This window comes from Lathamus discolor, chromosome 5 (genome assembly GCF_037157495.1).
Source record: "Lathamus discolor isolate bLatDis1 chromosome 5, bLatDis1.hap1, whole genome shotgun sequence".
Classification (NCBI taxonomy): Eukaryota; Metazoa; Chordata; class Aves; order Psittaciformes; family Psittacidae; genus Lathamus; species Lathamus discolor.
The window spans coordinates 24,460,856-24,481,288 of NC_088888.1; the positions used below are offsets into that span (position 1 = coordinate 24,460,856).

The 20,433-nt window shown below is 53.4% G+C and overlaps 1 protein-coding gene and 1 long non-coding RNA gene across 22 annotated transcripts; one reads left to right on the plus strand and one right to left on the minus strand.

The window, feature by feature from the left end:
• Positions 1-327: 327 nt before the first annotated feature.
• Positions 328-19,514, minus strand: LOC136014920 (choline transporter-like protein 5-B). Of its 21 annotated transcripts, none has more exons than XR_010612986.1 (10): positions 13,993-14,294; positions 11,986-12,133; positions 10,829-11,624; positions 9,064-9,151; positions 7,977-8,180; positions 5,703-5,803; positions 5,462-5,594; positions 4,383-4,692; positions 3,650-3,796; positions 328-1,759 (listed from the first exon to the last, which is right to left on the minus strand). XR_010612986.1 is itself a non-coding variant. In XM_065680074.1 (10 exons), the coding sequence occupies exons 1-4, from the start codon at positions 14,173-14,175 to the stop codon at positions 9,073-9,075; spliced, it is 507 nt and encodes a 168-aa protein (XP_065536146.1). In that variant the 5' UTR covers positions 14,176-14,298; the 3' UTR covers positions 329-1,759; positions 3,650-3,710; positions 4,383-4,692; positions 5,462-5,594; positions 5,703-5,803; positions 7,977-8,180; positions 9,064-9,072. The 21 variants fall into 21 exon arrangements, 3 of the variants coding, with proteins under 3 accessions (XP_065536146.1, XP_065536145.1, XP_065536147.1); XR_010612985.1 differs by having other exon boundaries at positions 3,650-3,710; positions 3,824-4,692; positions 13,993-14,292; XR_010612979.1 differs by having other exon boundaries at positions 329-1,759; positions 3,650-4,692; positions 10,829-10,940; positions 11,496-11,624; positions 13,993-14,289.
• Positions 4,026-5,887, plus strand: LOC136014922 (uncharacterized). Its single transcript, XR_010612992.1, has 2 exons — positions 4,026-4,296; positions 5,608-5,887. It is a non-coding gene; the product is annotated as an uncharacterized LOC136014922 (long non-coding RNA).
• Positions 19,515-20,433: the final 919 nt, after the last annotated feature.

A 20,433-nucleotide genomic window follows, 5' to 3' on the forward strand; every position in this document is an offset into this window, starting at 1 on the left:
TTGAAGAGCACACAGGAAAAGGGAAGAGAAATTTAGAGAAGCTAAGAAAAGGAAATGAAGAGACTGTAAGAGTATACCAGCAAATAAAACAGAAGGGAATCTAAGAGAACAATATGTAAGCAAATATAGAAGAGAGACAGGAATAAGTGAAAACACTATACACTGTAAGACAATAGAGGAGAAAATAAGAAAACGTAGGACTACAAAAAAAGGGAAGAGAATATAAAAGAGGGAAGAGACTCTTAAGAGAGCAAAAGAGAAGGGAATAGAAGAGAAAGGAATATCTGAGAAGAGACTATAAGAGAATCTAAGATAAGGGAAGAGAACGTAAGAGGAGAGAATTTAAAAGAAAAGAGAAGGGAATAAAAGAGAAGAGAATATAAGGGAGAGGAAGAGACTAAGAGAATACAGGACAAGAGAAGAGAGTAAAGAGAAGGGAATAGAAGAAAATGCGAAAGGATACAAGAGAAGGGAGAAGAAGAGGATAGAGATTAGAAAAGACTAGGAGAATAGATGGAAAGAGAATATAAAAGAATCTGAGAAAACAGAACCAGAAGGGAAGGGAAGAGACTATAAGAAAATGGAAGAGACTAAGAGAATAGAGGAGAACAGGAGAGAAAAGAGTACAAGAGACGGGAAGGGAAGGGAAGACAGACGGGAAGGGAAGAGACTGTAAGAGAGTATTAGAGAAGACAAAAGCAATGTGCTCCTGGCTTGGTAAGGTCTTTATTTTTTCAGGACAACTGACTTCATTAAAAGCAGGAATCTTTAAATATAAATAGTCTTGTCTGTCGTGGAGCTCCAAACCTTTGCAGCAGCCATCCAGCTGTGAGAGGCAGCTGCACAAAGGGAATCCTTTCTCTAAGGCGAGCAGCTGAGCAGCGGCCTGTTACAGCCACCCATCAATGTCCAGCTGCGCGGCGACACGAATGCCACCAACGGAGCAGATAAGCTCTGGCACCAGCCCCCGAACAGGAGGGGACGCTGCTGCGTGCACGGAACGCAGAGGCAGAGCGCTTGCTGCGTGTGCACCGAGTAGCAATAACAAGAGTTTTCCATTCACATCCCCAGTGGCCTTACCTCCTCCTCCCGTGCCACTTTGCCGTGCTTCACTGCGGCACCCGAGGACCCTGTCCCTATACGGCTGGGTTCGTGAGCACACCGCGCACCGGGCAGCCTGCATCACCTGCGGGGCTCTGTGATCACCAGGCTGCGGCAAAGGCAGCAGTAGAGAGGGGTCCCTTGGAAATGTGCTGTCTGCCTGCAGGCACCGCGCTGTTACGGCACCTCCTTGAAATCGGGGGCTAAATACACATCTCTGTCCCTGCGAGTGGTGCCCGGGGCTGCCGGGAAAGCGAATCTGTGGACTAGGCTGCGTGTGCTCTGGTCTGTGAGCCCCCCGTCAGCTGTGGTACAGCGGAAGTCCTGTCACTGTAAAATGTTTGGCAGATAATACCCTTTAGGGAACTAGAAACCCGCACTGATGCTGCGTGCCTGGCAGGCTAGGAAAGGTAGATACATTTGGGGCTACGCACACGAAAGCTCTACACCCTGCTGCGGTTCAAGTGCCATTGTTCCTATAGGCAGATGGCAAAGCAGCCTCAGGCCTCCTGCTGGGCTCAGGGGTCCATCAGCTGCACCAGAGGAGCCTTGCTTTCAGGACGTGACACTCGCTATGCTGGTAAGTGACCAGTTCAAATAGGCTGAAATGCAAGCCAATTTGCCCAGAGCTGGGTGTTACTCCCGCTGGTACCGGTACCTGTGGTAGCAAACATTTAATGAGAACCACACGCTGAGCAGACCTCAGTATTCCAAACAAGCCAGTTTCCCCTCCCTGGCTGCATTACACTATGTTCCTCCAGATGAACCGAACGTCATGCCAGCAAAGCACTTTAGCTCAAGGTACCAAAGACGAGCTTCAGCAAGGGCACAATCGCACCAGACACGCCAAAGAGCGTGAGGAGGAGAAGCCCCTCCGTAAGAAAGAAGGGTAGCTGTGGCTTTGGGGTTTTAAAGAGACCCTCAGCAGCTGCAGGGAAACACCTGCATGCCCTGGGGTTCTAACCATAGGATCACAGAACGGTTTTGGCTGGAAGGAACCTTTAAAGGTCACCTCGTCCAACCCCTCCCCTGCAACGAGCAGGGACATCTCCAACTACATCGGGGGGCTCAGAACCACATCCAGCCTGGCCTCGGATGTCTCCAGGGACGGTGCATCCACCACCTCTCCGGGCAACCTGTGCCAGTGCTTTACCACCCTCATTACAGAAAAATAATGGGACTGACCTGCAGTGCCCGGCTCTCCCTCCCTCCGGCCCTTGCCTTCTCCTCAGCAGTGCAGCTCCTCTGCTGCAGAGCTGGGATCCCCCTCAGGAAAATCAACTCTGAGCCCTGAAACTGCCCCACGAGTCTCCGCCCACACAAGCGGGTCAGGATAGCAACGCTTTGTCAAGCTGTCGCGCACATCACCTAGACGGAAGACACCGTAAACAAGGACAACACACTGGGAGTACTCTGGTGGACTCCCATCGGGTTGGAAAGACTGCATGGGTACTAATTCAACAAAGACAATACCAAGAGCTGCAAACTCTGCTGGCAGTACCCGAACGTCAAGAGGAAACTGGGGAGCTGCATTGTTACAACATCCAACAGGATGATGAGAAAAACAGTGGTAATTCCCCGCAGAGCTGCTGCAAAACAGCCTGCAAGCAAACCGATTGCTGCTTAGGCAAAAAGCAATGCAATGGTCTCAAATCAGGAAAGCAAATCAAGCTGAGATTTCCTGTGACAATGCTTTCAATTACATGAATGTACTTGACTGGAAGGGAAAAGAAACTTCTTGAATTAAGCACGCAAGCAAGTTGAACAAAATAATTCCCTCCTTGTTCAAGCAGAGGACGTGGTTTTGCCCCGATTTACCGGCCCCAGGTGTTCCTATAGGAGGATCTAGATCTGTCCAGCTGTTGAAGGGACCCTCTGCATTTATGCCAATGTAAGAGGAAACAAAGTCCTGCATCCAGATCTTGGGCCCCAACTCCAGAGGGACGTGGAGCCGCGCAAGTGAGCCAGAGGAAACCATGGAGATGCTGAGAGGGCTGGAGCACCTCTGCTCCGCAGCCAGGCTGAGAGAGATGGGCTTGTTCGGCCTGGAGAATAACAGGTTCCTTAAGGGGGGGAAACCTTAGAGCAGCTCCAGTGCCTACAGGGGCCACAAGAAACCTGTATAGGGGCTTTGGACAAGGGCGTGTAGGGACAGGCCAAGGGGGAATGGCTTGAACCTGCCCGAGGGGAGACTGAGATGGGCTCTCAGGCAGAAGCTCTTCCCTGTGAGGGTGCTGAGGCGCTGGCACGGGGTGCCCAGAGAAGCTGTGGCTGCCCCGTCCCCGGCAGTGTTCTAGGCCAGGTAGGACACAGGGGCTTGGAGCAAGCTGCTCTAGTGTGAGGTGTCCCTGCCCGCCCGTGGGCAGGGGTTGGAACTGGATGAGCTTTAAGGTCCCTTCCAACATGAACCATTCCAGGATTCTGTAAAATGCAGAAGCGGGGAGGATAACTACAGGCAAACCACAGACCAATTGGTGAAAGCAGAGGGTAAATGCATTTCCTCTCTTGGCAACGTCCGAGGAGCATCTGCTACAATTACCAGACATACCTCCGCTCTCCTCTGTTGCTTCCCATTAGCAGAAACTTCTCTTTTCTTTCTGGTCTTGCAGCTGAAAGAAAGAGGTAAAAAAATCTTCTGGAGCTCCCGAAAGGGTCTGTTCCGGCACGCACAGTGTCCACGCGAGAGCACGCTGCTCTGAAACAGAAGGGTTCTTTTATTTACCGAACAACAAGAACCGGGTTTTTCTTCAGCTCAAGAAACCGCTGACGTGAGTCCACCACAGCACCAACACTGACGAGGCTGACAGGCTGGTGCGTCTAATACCAGCTATCACATCTTCCACCTCGCTTAGCTTAGGTTTCAGCACAGCTGCTGAGCACCACTGCTCGCCACCAAACACCGGTTTGGGAAGTACCGAGTGGAAAGTTCTGCCGCCATTTATTTAGCCGGCAGATCGACACTGAAGACCAAACGGGGATAAAATCTGCTACGCAGGAGGAGGAGGTGCCAGAGAAACCCTTAAGTACCAGCGAGCTGGTGGCGCTGGGCACCAGCCCTGTACACGTAGCCTGTGCCCATCCTGCAGCCCCACAGGCTGGCCCTGCTCCTCCCGGCCGGGATGCCGGGCTGCACGGCCCCCACACGTCCTGCCTCTGCTGACACCTGCTGCCGACTCTGTGGCCCTAAACCTACAGGTAATACCACTTGGGGTTCATTCTCTCTTGCTCTCTGTGAACTGCTGCTCAGGGTCCTGCTGGGGCGGGAGGGAGCCATCAGGTACCTGGTTTCTGCGTGGCAGCGCAGCCCCTGCGATGCAGACATCCATGCAGGAGGTCGTCATCTCTTGCAGTTTCTGTGCTTACTCCAGCGTATTCTCTGGGCACTTTACCTGCAAGATCACAGCGCGTTATTTCCTAACAGTAGCTGGGAATCGGAAGCTAAACCCGTTCTAACACGGGAAACAAGTGACTCAAAAAACACCCCTTTTCTGACCAAATGAGCCCTTGCATCCACTCCCAGGGTCTCCCGAAGCAGTTCCGTGGTTAGGGTGGTGACATTACCGCTCTCAAGGGATGCGGTGACAGGTGAGCCTGAAAGAACACAGGTTTCAAGAAAAGAAAAGAACAAAGTGCTGTGCCTTAGGTCACTGTATTTGAGAGCTGTGAACAACAGCAGCAAGGGCAGAGCAGGCAGTTTCCAGATTTCTTTATGCTGTTTGGAATCAGCGAGGAAAAGGCCCTCACCTAAGCGCTGCGGCCCTCACCCAGAGCTCTTCGTCCCCAGAGGCAGTGTGTCCGCTCACTCTTTCTGGCTGTGCTTCCCTGCCAGGTCAGCTCGCTGCCCAGGGCCTGGCCAGCAGCGCCCACGGTTGCATTAACACCCCCGGGAAGTACTGCCCTGCCCAAGTCTAGTCTCCTACCTGTGCAGCATACATACTACATCTTTGCTGACAGCTACCCATCCCTTTGAGAGGGAAAACCACGGCTGTTGCCACACATGTGGCAGGTTTGAGGGCAGCTGATGCAGAAAATGCCACGCTGTACACCATGCTTCCCGCCCTGTTTTCTTCTTCTTCTCCTCCCTCTGCTCAGTCCAGGTCCCTTCCCTCACACTGAATGAGGGTCCTCATTCTGCCTTTTAAAGTACGTTTTCAAAGAGAGCGAAAGAAACCAGACACAAACTGTGCCTGAACTGAAAAATCGCCCGCTGCTTCAGGAGGCTGCGTGAGCCTTGTTGCCCTTGCAGCTTTCAGCAAGTACACTGCTATTAACTACCCCTGGAAAGCAAAAGGCTTAGGGTCCCCGTTAGCCCGTTCGCCTTTACGGTGTGCTGTCAACGCTCACGACGGGCATCACTTACATGTCCTAGGCGAGAGGTGTTCAGCAAGGAAGACACCTTCTGCTTTCAGAAACAGCACAGAGGGCCTTCAAAAACGCTCTCTCCTGCAGGATCCCCTTCTGGGCTTCTGCATCTCACTGGTTATAATGAATGCCTGTTCCAAACAGATTACCATGAAAATGTTCCCTACTTTGAAGAGAGATGAAGCTTGAGCCGTATCAACCCGTTCTCCTACCGTTAACCCAGAAAGCAAACTACTTACTTGTTCTGCAACCCCTGTCACGTTCCTGGTTTCTGCCTGTTGACATGGGGCACCCTGCCCGACTTCCAGTGAGCTCCACTGAAGTCGTCTACTCTGAAATACTGAAAAACAGTAATGCGTTTGTGTCTGTGGCCTCCTGGATAGGCCTCCTAGGATGGCAAATAAAACCTGCTGTTGAGATACCATTTGTTTGGGAGCACTGCTTAGAAGGGCTCATGGTGCCTGCACAACACACCACAGCTGGTGAGCAGGAACATTTACTCTTTCCAAGGGCAGCAAGCGAGCACATAATTTCTCCTGGCTATTTGCTGACCTGGTTATTTGAGCTCTGCAAGGCACTGCCTCTCCCCAGCTGTGGGGGAGAAACAGAGAGGGCTGGAGCTGGTGTACTTTCAAAGGCTCATTTTCATACTGGCCCCATTAGACATGTTTTGTACACTTAAGGCTTGTTCCAGCCTTTGCTAGTTCTCCCTGCTGCCTGTTGCGGTCGATTCTTGTTATCTTCTGGGCTCTTAACTTCCTCTTTGTGTCCAAATCACAGAGCTGCTGCAGGTGTTGGCTGTAGCACATTCCCTCACCTCCGAAGAGGTCTCCTGGCATGATTCCTGCAGCAGCATTGTTTTCAAAGCTAGCCAAGAGCTGCAGATGCACATTGATGCTGCAGCACTGTCCTATGGTTTGCTTGCTCAGGATGCTTTCGAGCCCCAGGAACCTGCACCCATGGAGCCATGTTTCCCTTGCAGGGAAAAACCTAAGACATCTCAGACCTCCCAGGTCTTTTCTGTCCATGAACGACTGCACCTGGAATATACTCCTGCATTAACTCCTCCAAAACAGGAGGGCAAACAGCAATACTGACCTTAGAGCCAGGGTAATCAAATCACTCACTAGAACCGGCCACACCTCACCTCTTTATTTCACATGGCTGCTGATCACACTTCCTGCCACGGCACTGGTGAGCCTGGAACTGTGGCAGAAGCTGTAACGCTTCTGAGACGCAAACCAGCTTTCACAACCCTTGAAAGGCAGCGTGCAGACCCCTGACTCTGGTTCTTGCTGCAGACCGCTAAATGCTACCACCAAGGACATCATTCAGTAGCAGCTACAAGATTGCTCTGATCACTAATGAGAAATGAGGCAGAGACAGCTCAGGAATGAAGAAGAGGACAGCTGCCCTTTTGAGGCACATCTCCAAAAGCATTCTGAGCAGCAAGGATGCTGGCTGGCTGCCTTCTCCTGAGCACCACTATAAGGGGAAGGGATAAGAGCTGGGTTTAGGCATCCCTTTGCCATTATCACCTGGCTGTAACAGCTCACATAACTCCTAACTGCAGGATCCGAGGCTGGCCCAAAACAGAGGCACAAGCATTTTCCCCTGTTGTTGAGACAGCTCTGGAACCTCAAAAGGCCCCAGCTCTGCTCGACTTCAGGGCTGCACAGAAAGTGCCCAACCACTAGAGTGAAACCAGACCTCAGCTCAACTCAAAGCCGCACAAGGGGGATGGAGGAGGAAGGAAACACAAACTAGGGTTAAATGAAAGGGAAGGAGGAAAGAAACACAAGCGAGGCAAACTAACCACGGGTGTCAGTTCCGGTACTTTTGAAATGCCTTCAGCTCCACTGAAATAACTACTATTCATGTTCTTACTCTGGTCACTTCCATGGGGGCGGGATAGGAAGCAGGGAGTTATTTAAACAAGAAATATCTTTTTTTCCGTGGAATTCCCATTCAGCTGCAGAGGGCTCATAAGAACAATTCTCACAGTCATGGCGAGGCTGCGAGGGCTGGAGCAGCTCTGCTCTGGAGCCAGGCTGAGAAAGCTGGATTGGGTCAGCCTGGAGAAGAGAAGGCTCCTTAAGGGGAGACCTTAGAGCAGCTCCAGTGCCTAAAGGGGCTACAAGAAACCTGGAGTGGGGCTTGGGACAAGGACCTGCAGGGACAGGACAAGGGGAATTGGCTTTAAACCGGCCAAGGGGACACTGAGATTAGACATTAGGAAGAAATTCTTCCCTGGGAGGGTGCTGAAGCACTGGCACCCAGAGAAGCTGTGGCTGCCCCATCCCTGGCAGTGTTCAAGGCCAGGTTGGACAGAGGGGCTTGGAGCAACCTGCTCTAGTGGAAGGTGTCCCTGCCCAAGGCAGGGGGTTGGAACTGGATGAGCTTTAAGGTCCCTTCCAACCCAAACCATACCACGACATTTTTCCATCCCTGGTGATAGGCAGGCAGGTGTCAAGTCCCCCGCTCCCCATCCCTCTCTGGGGATGGGCACTCACTGTAGGGGCAGCTCTCCAGCGCACAGGGCAATTCTCCTTTTGGAGACAGCCTCCTGGAAGGATGCAGCCATTTCATCCTGTTTCAGGGAAACACCTCTCCATGTGCTATCATCACAACCGGCCACAAACTTCCCCTTTGTTGGGGGAGAGGGAAACTGATGTGTTTGACTCCTGGAAAGGCTCTGGGCTGTGATGAGAAACATCCTGCACACAGAAAAAAAAAAAAAATCAAGTAGTTTTGGGAAGGCCTGGCAAACTGCTGGACCTCGAGAAGAGCTTCACAGAAACTGCACTTTCCTGTTACTGTCAATCATTTGGGCTATACAGGCTGAGATACCAGAACATTGGAGTTACTGCAGATAAAGACTGTGAAGGTAGCATTTTACCCTGGCTGCTCTCCTCAGCCAAAACCACTGCAGCAAGCTGGGTTAATGCATGGATTCACATGCTGCCAGCACCAATGCAGCCTCTGCTGCTGCACCTTTCTCTGCACAGTCACCCCAGCTCTAAACCTGGCTCCCACCCACATTTGACTAGGGGCTCTTGTTCCTCTCAACACTCCCTCATGTTGTCTAGGCCTGAGGCTGCATTGAAGGTGCTGCTCAAATGCTAGAAACACCAGATGAAGGGACAACACTTGCAAGGGAGGCTCTTTAAGTAATACTTAAAAAACTAGTGCTCTGACCACTGTTAATTTTCTTGCAATGCACAAATGAGCACACCGGGGCAAGCTCTCCTCATTAAATTTCAGTGTGACAGAGCAGAATCTCACAGTGTTTGTCTTAAGTGATTCTCTTTTAATAGTAAAAATACATCGTTACTTTTACTGTTAAGCAGGTATCCTGCTTGTACAGGTTTACTAGATTATTTTCCATGATAGATAAAATAACCAACTAGAACAGTCAACAATGAGCAGTAACCTCCAGGTCTGTCACCTGCGTCAACTGCAGCTGGATAATATCTCTACCCTTTTCTTTATACAGCACTTGTGATTTTGGCAGAATAATGTTTTAAAATACATTGAGACATCGGTTAGCCAAATGCTTCCCTATGATTCTACGATACAACATTAGGTACAATGACCTACCTCCTTTCGCTAGGCAAAGCTCCAGGGTAATGGATATTTCGTAGTATCAGAATTAGCAGTGGAATTCAGAACGCTCTTTAGCCAGGCCCTGAAATATTTAACATGAAATAAGATACAACCTCCCCTACCTCGACTTCCAGACAATAACCCAGAAAGGACTGCTTCAGGGAAGCTTACTCTTGCCTACAGATAACAGCAAAAAAAGCATCTGAAGAAAATAACATTATTTTTCAAACCCTTTTTTTGCTCCCCCAAACACATTTTCTTGCTACTTTCTGTTGCCGGGTTTCCCTTTATAGAGAGCAATGATTTATGGGAGAACTCCTGACTTTCAACCAGCTGTAGCCACTGCTGAGATCAGGGAACAAACCTGACCTCAGTTAGTCAGGGAGTAATCTGCTTTCAATCCCTCCCCCCGCCGCGCCCCCCCCCCCCGCCTTAAATGAACACAGTATATTTGAAAGTATTTTTCTTGTATAAAAAAAAAAAAAACACAATCAGCAGAAGGATATGAGGGGAAACTACAAAAAATGAACAAACTAAGTGCTCAAAGGCAAAAAATGAGCACTTTTCCACCAACAAATCCTAGTCTAGTGAGTGTATGTGCTATATTTATTAAGTAAAACAGTACAGAAATGACTTGATGATTACACTGAAGCTGACTGAAGTTTCTGCATCTATTTTCACCTTCCACTTGTGCTGCTAGAATCACACAAACTTGCTCTAAGGTTAAAGAGCTGAGAGCACAGTGTCCCAGAACATTTCCTCTCTTAGTTGTGCACAGCGTTTGATTCATAACCCAGATCTTGTTTAAAGAGTCAGCTTCTGTCTGATTTCTATTGGTGTCAGTTCAAATCCTACCGCTGCAATAGGAAGTAAAAGAATTCTCTGGACTCCACCTCCAGAAGGCAGAGCCTTAAATGCCTGAAGCACACCTCCTCTGACCCTGAGACACACTCATTAATTCCGGGTGCCTCAGAGGTTAGACAACATTTAAACCAGCCCGGCAGTGGTGGACGGTTAGAGACAGCAGGCCCTCCAGCTCCTCCAGCTGAAACCAAGAAGTTTTGGGGAGGCAGTGGTAGACAAAGGGACAGTTTCCCTCGGCTGTGGGGTGTCTGGAGGTTTGCACAGGGACAGGGGAATTAGCTTCAGGTACCACAGATCTGACACAGTCTCAGAATCCAGACCCAGATAGTCAGAGATGACACGCTGCAGGCTGTCGTGTGCCAGTGGGATTGTTTTAAATATGCTGCCCTTTTAAGAGAAAGCAGTGAAGCTCTTGTGAAAACCACAAGTGATGACATTTGTCGTGGTTCATTCCACAGCCTCAGGTCAGCATTCAAGAAAATTCAGTGACCTGAATGTAAACAGGTCTACAAAAGATGCACAGAGTTTTTCATCTCAGTTCTGGGGCCCTCAAGGAGGGGGCATACACAGACAGAGAGAAAAATGCCTCTCCTTATCTTCATCAGGACTTAGTTATCGCCTTCCGCTTCCCCATTGTGAAGGCTGAACACAGAGCAAGCAGATTTCCAGGAACACAAGCGTTTTTCACTCTCATCACTACTGCGACTGCATTATGTCCCCTTACACACACACTAGTAGCCTTGCAGAAAAAGTGTAAGGAGAATTTTGCTTACTTCTATGAGCGCCATATGCAGAGAAGATTTACCAAGGCAGAAACTGTAACAGGATCGTGACTGAATCTCCTGAATATCTATTAACAGATACCAAGTTTAAAGGGCACTCACTAAACGCTAACCATGTTTGCCTGAGCTGCAGGTACACCCTGAAGTCTCTCTGGAACCCAGTACGAGAAACAGTGAGGTCAGACCCGGGTATTCCTTTAATATGGTTGTAACAATGCCACATGCCTGTTAAAAAACAATCAAGATCAAGTGAGTGTTTCTGAAGAGTGCAAAGACAAGGCTGGGGTTGTTTTAAACCTTGACAAGTGAAGTGTTTTGCCCTCAGCACGTCAAGTAAGCGAAACCCAAACACGCATTACTGCGAGACTAGTCAGCTATGACATCACACCTATAGAAAAGCAAGATCAGTGCAAGTGAATGCCGACTAAGCACACCGTGATTAGATAGTTCAGGTTGCTACATCTGGTGCCAAGTACCAGCACAGATGGATTCTTACTAAATTTCGCTGCCATTTAAGCCCTTCTCGCTTAACCATGTTTAAACCTAGGCACTAGCTCTCCCAGCTACAGCATCCAATTGATGTAATCACTTACTTTCCGTGCCCAAAATTAAGCAATACGTAACTCAGCACATAACTCATTAAGCACATAACTCAGGAGCCTTAAGAACCGGCTTGACACGCTCTGCTCTACCACTGTGGAGAACTTAAGTACTAAAGGATACTTGCCACAGTACCACAACCACATGGAAGTACTCCATCACCTCCTGATACGTACGGACCTTGTGAGGACTGTTAACGTAAGGCTTGCAGAACTGCTTGAAGTAACTCCACTGATTGGGTTTGTATCTGTAGGAAGCCTGAACGTCAGCGTAGGTCACAAACCTGCCTGGGCTCTCTGAGACACAAAGCTGCAAGAAAAGAAGGGTTTGAAATACCATAACTTCAACATGCACACTCTGTGCTTAAAGACAACGCCATCTTTGGGCGACAGTGTCGTGGTTTAAACCCAGTCAGCCATAAATCAGCCATGCAGTCTCTCTCTCACTTCCTCCCTTTTCTTCCCCCTGCTCCCAGAGGGACGGGAAGGAGAATCGAAAGAATATAACTCTCACGGGTTGAGATAAGAACAGTTTAGTAACTAAGGTATAACACAGATCACTACTGCTACCACCAACAATAATGACAAAGGAAATAACAAGGGAAGAGCATACAACACCTCACCACTCGCCAATCGAAAACTCACCTCATCCAGCCTGACCAAACACCTACCGATACCTTGTCCAACCACGCAGTGAACTAGCCCTTCTGGGTAACTCTCAGGTACATCCTGGGCATGACTTGCTGTGGTATGGAATACTTCTTTGGTTGGTTTGGGTCAGGTGTCCTGTCTCTGCTTCCTCCTGGCTTCCCCTCCTGCCTGGCAAAGCATGAGGCTCAGAAAGTCCTTGCTCAGACTAAACATCTGAGCCGTAACTAAAGACATCGGTGTTATCAGTGCTGTGCCCAGGCCAAAAGTCAAAAACACAGCGCTGCACCAGCTACTAAGAAGCAGCAAAAAATGACTGCTACTGCTGAACCCAGGACAGACAGACACGCTCTGCAGTTAAAAAGAATGCTATCTTTATACAACCTATGAAATTAAGCCACTGCAAACTGCTGTTGCAGTTAAACAGTAAGCTGGGGTACCAAATGTCTGCCAGAGAGTTCTGAAATCGAAACCTAAAAGGACATAAGTAAAGAAAGGGGCCTACTGGACACCTGCACAGGCAACGCATGGCCAGAAGCCTGTCCACAGAGCACCAGGACAGTCTAGAAACAAGAGACTTTCCCAGAAACAAGTCCTGGAACGCTCATTTTCAGCCGCACGCAGCGACCAGCCAGGTCAGACATACTCTGTCCTGTAGGGTGCTGGATGCACAGGCTGCGCACTGGGCCATCCACAGCTGTCTCATACATTAAAAGCACGAGGATTCAAAGGGCGTTTGTAAAGCTTTAACGAGACAAACTCCGTTTCATCTTCAGACGGCATACTTTTTAGATGGAAGAAAATTCCGTGAGCAACCCTTAGACCAACTGCTGCCACATCTAAGGCCTTCAGCTCAACGGCCAGGGCAAATCAGCAGCAGACCACATAAAGATTCTGCCTGTTCTCAACAGGTTGAGACTTTAAATCATTCAGCATAAACAGAGAAGCCCTAAAGCCACCCAGTCTGGTAGCTCGATGCGTCTCCTGCTACAAGCACCCTGCAACACAGACTGAGATCGGGATCGGCTCCCTCACAACGCTGTCTCTGCATCTGGAATACTAAGCATTTATGAAGAAACCTGATGACTTTACTGCAGCAAGGCTGGTGTCCAAAGCGGGGGAAACCAGAAGAGCAGCAGCAGCAACTGAAGTCAACAGAAAGGCTGTGATGAGCTGGCTGGGGTCCCCCAGGGCACAACACAGTCTATTTGTAGAACAAAAGGAGCACAATGAGCCCTGCCCCTGCTGCTGCTGCTGCTGCTGCTGCTGCAGACCTCACTCGTTCCATGGAGAGAGAATTTCAGTCTCCAGATCTTTCAGCATCTTAATGCTACAGTGAACAGCCTCATTTCCAAACTAACTGCAAGCTTAGATCCGAGGAAATAAACAGGGGATTCCTTGGCTACTTTCTAAATGGCTATTTCCATCTTCCCCCCTTTCCCTACCAATGAAGGTACGGTGTGAATTAAGGGCCCTCCGGGTCACCCGCCCCCCTCCCCCCCGTTTATTTACTTCCCCCCAGTACCGAGCACGACGTGCTGCGGTACGTATGGAATACGCCTTTGGCTAGCCCAGGTCCGGCGTCCTGCCTCTGCTCCCTCCCGGCTTCTTGTGCCCCTCCTCACTGGCAAAGCACGAGGAACCGAGCAACCACTGAAACGTCAGTGCGTTACCAGCGTTATTCTCAGAGGAAAGGCAAAACTCAGCCCTGCACCAGATCCTAGGAAGAGAATTAACTCTGCTGCAGCTGAAACCAGGGCAAAAGGGGAGAGACAAGCACAGCGGCAGGGCGCAGGATGCCGGTCAGGAGCCTCCGAGGCGCCTGCGATTCATCAACGGAGACGAAGGCAGAATCAAGCGCGCCGGGGGCTCCTCACCCGGCTCATCCCCAGCAGCCGCAACCCTGCCGCACTGGGCGCTGTGAAGCTTTCCGCGCCGGGCGGCCAGAGGGCAGGAGACGCCCCTCTGCGCCCGCCCGAGCGGGCCCGCCTCCCCGATAACCCCGGCCTCCCAGTGGGCTCGGATCTCACCTGCTGCCGCCGCTGCCGGGACCCGGACCCGGGCCCTGCCCGCCGCCATGCTGCTCCCGGCAGCTGCGCATGCGGCACCGAAACGGCGCGCGGAGGGACCGGGGCCGGCGCGCGAACGCCGGGCTGCGGCCACGAGCACCCCTCGAGCCCACCCGCACCCCAACGCGGGCCCCCCGCAGCCATTGTTCACCGGAAGCCAGCAGCCACCACGTGACCCCGGCCACTTCCGGGGGCAGCAGCGGGGACGAACGCGGCGGCTCATTCGCGGAGGCGGGGCTGCAGTACCGAACTCTGGGCACAGGATGGCAGCAGCGAGAGCGCCGGGCGCCACACGGCGCCTCCCCCATACCCCCGCTGGACCGATTTTTGCGGGGATTTCCCCTCCCGGCATCCCCCCCGCCCCAACCCTTGCAGACCCAGAACGAAGGGGGTTGGAGTACTTTGGGGCCACCACAGCGGCTCCGGCTCCGCAAGCACAGCCCTTCATGGGAAGGTCTTTGTGGGGGAATCAGCCCCAAATCAGCTGTTACCCCCTTTCTTCAGAGGATTCCCCCCTCAATCCTCTACTCACCTGCTCCTCTCTCGATTCACCGCACCCCAAACAACACCACCCACCCCCACACTCCCGTTTTTAGTCCCCGCTGAAGGGGGATAAATCCCATAATGCTCCGCGCTAAAAGGGGGAATAGATCCCATAATCCTCTCCGCTAGGGGAATATATCCCATGAACCTCCGCACTAGGGGGTATATCCCATGATCCTCTGGGGTAAAGGGACTATATGTCGCAAAGGCTCATGGGATATATCCCTCCTTTAGTGAGGAGGATTATGGGATATACCCCCCTTTAGCGCGTCTCTAAGCACGTGGCAACCGCTAAGACGTGGGTTCGGGTCCAGAGTGGGACGAATTCTGGACCTCCCCCCCCCCCCCCCCAAACAGGTCCCAAGCATTTGGGAACCCCCAAAGCCCCCCCACAAATGTTTGGGGTCCCTCCATCCCAAATAACACCAGCAGGCGGCTGCAGTGATGGGGGTTTATTCCATTCGGGGGGGTCCAATGTACCGGGGGGGGGGCGGAGCGGAAACGGGGCGGGACTGAGAGTGACTGACAGGCGCCTCAGCCAATGGGAGCCGTAAGGGGGCAGAGCGGAAACAGGGCGGGACGCAGTGTGACTGACAGGCGCCTCAGCCAATGGGTGCCGTGGGGGGGCAGAGCGGAAACGGGGAGGAAATAGGGCGGGTCTAAGAGTGACTGACAGGCGCCTCAGCCAATGGGAGCCGTGGGGGGGCGGAGCGGAAACGGGGCGGGACTGAGCGTGACTGACAGGCGCCTCAGCCAATGGGCGCCGTGGGGGGGGAGAGCGGAAACTGGGCGGGACTGAGTCCCCCCCATAGACTCCTACAGACCCCCATAAACCCATAGAGACCCCCACAGACCCTCATAAGCTCCCTATAGACCCCCCATGGACACCTATAAATCCCCTATAGACCCCCCACAGACCCCCATAGACCCCCCCAGACCCCCATAAACCCCCTATAGACCCTCCACAGACCCCCATAAACACCCCATAGACCCAAACAGATGCCCCATAGACCCCCAATAGACCCCATAAACCCACTACAGACCCCCCCCAGACCCCCATAGCCCCCCACAAAGTGCCATAGACAGCCTATAGACCCCCATGGACCCCCCCAGACCCCCATAAACCCCAACAGATGCCCCATAGACCCACAATAGACCCCCACAAACCAACTATAGGACCCCACCAGACGCCCATAAACCCCCATAGACACCCTATAGACCCACCAGACCCCCATAAACCCCCTATAGAACCCCCATAGACGCCCATAAATCATCTATAGACCCCCCCAGACCCCCATAAATCCCCTATAGACCCCCCATAGACGCCCATAAACCCCAATAGACCCCCCAGACCACCATAAACCCCCCATAGACCCCAACAGATGCCCCATAGACCCCCAATAGAACCCCATAAACCCACTATAGACCCCCCCCAGACTCCTATAGACCCCCATAAACCCCTATAGACCCCCCACAGATCCCCCCAGACCCCCATAAACCCCCTATAGACCCCCAACAGGTGCTCCATAGACCCACAATAGACCCCCACAAACCCACTATAGACCCCCCCCAGACCCCCATAGCTTGTAGACCCCCATAGACCCCCATAAATCCCCTATAGACCCCACCCCGAGCCCCATAGACCCCCCCAGACCCCCATAAACCCCCTATAGACCCCCAACAGATGCCCCATAGACCCCCAACAGACCCCCATAAACCCACTATAGACCACCCACAGGCCCCCATAGACCCCTATAGACCCCCCCCCCTTGTCCCTTGACAGGACAAGGGGTAACGGGTTCAAACTGAAACAGGGGAAGTTTACATTGGATCTAAGGAGGAAATTCTCTCCTGTGAGGGTGGTGAGGCACTGGAATGGGTTGCCCAGGGAGGTTGTGAGTGCTCCATCCCTGGCAGTGTTCAAGGCCAGGCTGGATGAGGCCTTGGGTGGGATGGTTTAGTGTGAGGTGTCCCTGCCCACGGCAGGGGTTTGGACCCGGATGATCTGAAGGTTCCATCCAACCGTAACTATTGTATGATTCTATAATATGCATGTCTGTCCGTAATGAGTATGTATGCTCAGTGACTACAGAAGGACGGCTTGTTTAGCAGTTCGGAGACACAGGTTCGGAGGAGCTGTCCCCCGTGTCTGCCGGCGCCGCAATAAAGAATACCTGCTTGAACCCTGAACCCTTTGTTGGCGAGTTTGTTCCTGGAGTTTTCTCCGACCCACCATCGACCCCCGTATCTCCCTAATCCCCCCATAGATGCCGACAGACCCCATTATGGGCCTCCAGACCCTCAACTCCCCCCATATCCCCCTCTAAACACCTCATATCCCCCCCATAGACCTCATACAATCCCATTTACGGAGTCCAGCCATCCATATCGCCCCATAGACACCCTGTCTCCCCCCATATCCCCCCAATGAATGCCATGTTGGCACTCCAGACTCCCATAGTCCCCCATAGACCTCCATAATAGGACTCGAGACCCTAAAATTCCCCTCATATTCCCCCATAGACCTCCATGTAGGGACTCCAAATCCCCCCATATCCTCCCATATTCCCCCACAGAACTCCATGAAGGGTCTCTAGAGCACTATAGGCCCCCATCTAGGGACTCCAGACGCCCATGTCCCCCTTAATCACCCAACAGACCCCCAGAAAGGGTCTCCAAACCACCACAGAACCCCAAGTAGTGACTCCCGACGGCCGTATGCACCCTAATCCCCCCTCAGACCCCCATGGAGGGACTCCAGATGCCCAAATCCCCCCGTATTCTCCCACAGAACCCCATGGCGAGAATTCAGGACCACAAATTCCCCCCATATTCCCCCACAGAACCCCATGAAGGGTCCCCAGACCACAATAGGCACCCATGTAGGAACTCCAGCCGCCCATGTCCCCCTTAATCCCCCAATAGACACACCATATCCCCCCACAGACTCCCATGAAGGGTCTCCAAACCAGCACAGAACCCCATGTAGTGACTCCAGACTGCCATATGCCCCCTAATCCCCCCTCAGACCCCCATGCAGGGACTCCAGACCCCCAAATCCCCCCCATCGACACCCATAATGTGACTCCAGACCCCTGTATCCTCCCATATTCCCCCATGGAACCCCATGAAGGATCTCCATCACACTATATACCCCCCTGTAGGGTCTCCAGACTCCCAAATCCCCCCATAGATCCCCATAATTGTACTCCAGATGCCCAAAGCCCCATATAGACCCCCATGTAGGGACTCCAGAACCCCATATTCTCCCTAATCCCCCCCCCAGAACCCCATGTAGGGTCTCCAGACCCCCAAATCCCCCCATAGATCCCCATAGTGGGACTCCAGACCCTCAAATCCCCCCACAGAATCCCATGTAGGGCAAAGGGGGGGGGGCCTTAGGGGAGAGCGGGAGGTAAGGGGAGGCAATGGGGAGGTAATAGGGAGTTAATAGAGGACAAGGGTGGAGCCGAGCCGAGCCGTGCCGAGCCGAGCCGTGCCGAGCCGAGCCGAGCCGTGCCGAGCCGTGCCGAGCCGTGCCGAGCCGAGCCGTGCCGTGCCGAGCCGTGCCGTGCCGAGCCGAGCCGTGCCGAGCCGTGCCGTGCCGAGCCGTGCCGAGCCGTGCCGAGCCGTGCCGTGCCGAGCCGAGCCGTGCCGAGCCGAGCCGTGCCGTGCCGAGCCGTGCCGAGCCGTGCCGAGCTGAGCCGTGCCGAGCCGTGCCGTGCCGAGCCGAGCCGTGCCGAGCCGTGCCGTGCCGAGCCGTTCCCAGTTATGGAGGGTAATGGGAGGAAATGGAGGGTGACAAGCGGGCACTGTTAGGTGTCGGCTCCTCTGGGACAACCTCGGAGCCACTCGGACACCAGCGGAGCCGAAGCTTTCCAGAAGGGAGCGGGGCCTCCCGCAGGGACCCGAGCGGAGCCGAAGCTTTCCGAAGGGAGCCGAGGGCGGCAGCGGTCGCCCGTGGAGGGGGGGGCCTCGCGGAGGGACCCGAGCGGAGCCGAAGCTTTCCGAAAACAGCCGATGGCGGTAGCGGCCGCCCGCGGGGGGCGGGGCCTCGCGCAGGGACCCGAGCGGAGCCGAAGCTTTCCTGAGTGACTGACAGGCGCCGCAGCTAATGGGAGCCGTGGGGGGGCAGAGCGGAAACGGGGCGGGACTGAGAGTGACTGACAGGAACCTCAGCCAATGGGAGCCGTGAGGGGGGGGGGAAGAGCGGAAACGGGGCGGGACTGAGAGTGACTGACAGGCAATTCAGCCAATGGGAGCCGTGGGGGGGCGGAGTGGAAACGGGGCGGGACGGAGAGTGACTGACAGGCGCCTTAGCCAATGGGAGCCGTAAGGGGGCAGAGCGGAAACGGGGCGGGACGGAGAGTGACTGACAGGCGCCTCAGCCAATGGGAGCCGTGGGGGGGCAGAGCGGAAACGGGGCGGGACGGAGAGTGACTGACAGGCGCCTCAGCCAATGGGAGCCGTGGGGGGGGCGGCGCGGAAGCGGGGCGGGACGGAGAGTGACTGACAGGCGCCTCAGCCAATGGGAGCCGTGGGGGGGGCGGCGCGGAAACGGGGCGGGACGGAGAGTGACTGACAGGCGCCTCAGCCAATGGGAGCCGGGGGGGGGGCGGCGCGGAAGCGGGGCGGGACGGAGAGTGACTGACAGGCGCCTCAGCCAATGGGAGCCGTGGGGGGGCGGCGCGGAAACGGGGCGGGACGCAGAGTGACTGACAGACTCCGGCCCCGCAAGCACAGCCCTTCATGGGAAGGTCTTTGTGGGGGAATCAGCCCCAAATCAGCTGTTACCCCCTTTCTTCAGAGGATTCCCCCCCCAATCCTCTACTCACCTGCTCCTCTCTCGAATCACCGCACCCCAAACAACACCACCCACCCCCCACACTCCCGTTTTTATTCCCCGCTGAAGGGGGATAAATCCCATAATGCTCCGCGCTAAAAGTGGGAATAGATCCCATAATCCTCTCCGCTAGGGGAATATATCCCATGAACCTCCGCACTAGGGGGTATATCCCATGATCCTCTGGGGTAAAGGGACTATATGTCCTGCTTACCGCAGAGGATTATGGGATATACTCCCCTGTCGCAAAGGCTCATGGGATATATCCCTCCTTTAGTGAGGAGGATTATGGGATATACCCCCCTTTAGCACGTCTCTAAGCACGTGGCAACCGCTAAGACGCGGGTTCGGGTCCGGAGTGGGACGAATTCTGGACCTCCCCCCCCCCCCCCCCCAAAAGAGGTCCCAAGCGTTTGGGAACCCCCAAAGCCCCCCCACAAATGTTTGGGGTCCCTCCATCCCAAATAACACCAGCAGGCGGCTGCAGTGATGGGGGTTTATTCCATTCGGGGGGGTCCAATGTACCGGGGGGGGGCGGAGCGGAAACGGGGCGGGACTGAGAGTGACTGACAGGCGCCTCAGCCAATGGGAGCCTGGGGGTGGCCTCCCCCCCCGCCTCCGACACCTGCAGTACCGCGTTTTGGCCACAGGATGGCAGCAGCTAGCGCCGCACTGAGCCACTCACCTGCCCCCCCATCTCCAACACCTGCAGTACCGCGTTTTGGCCACAGGATGGCAGCAGCGACCCGTGCCCAGTTTAGAAATAGACATAAATGGCTTAAAACAGGTTAGAAATGGGGGAAAGCGGGTTAGAAACAGAAAAAAAATGGCTTAAAATGGGTAAGAAATGGGAAATAATGTGTTTGAAGTGGCAAAAAATTGGTTAGAAATGAAGAAAATGGTTTAGAAAGGGCCAAATGGCTTAAAAGAGGATAGAATCGGACACAAAAGGGTTACAAAGGGCTAAAAATGGCATAAATTATGTTAGAAGTGGCAAAAAATGGGTAAGAAATGGT

Bases quoted from the DNA above. Each gene is read 5' to 3' on its own strand.
- LOC136014920 (XM_065680074.1), bottom strand. From the start codon at position 14,175: ATGGCTGCGGGGGGCCCGCGTTGGGGTGCGGGTGGGCTCGAGGGGTGC. The intron at 10,941-11,491 runs GTACGTATCAGG...GTTTTTTAACAG, and splicing joins TAACAGTCCTCACAAGGTCC to GCATGTGGCATTGTTACAAC. The intron at 9,152-10,828 runs GTTAGCGTTTAG...TAAATATTTCAG, and splicing joins CTGCAGCTCAGGCAAACATG to GGCCTGGCTAAAGAGCGTTC.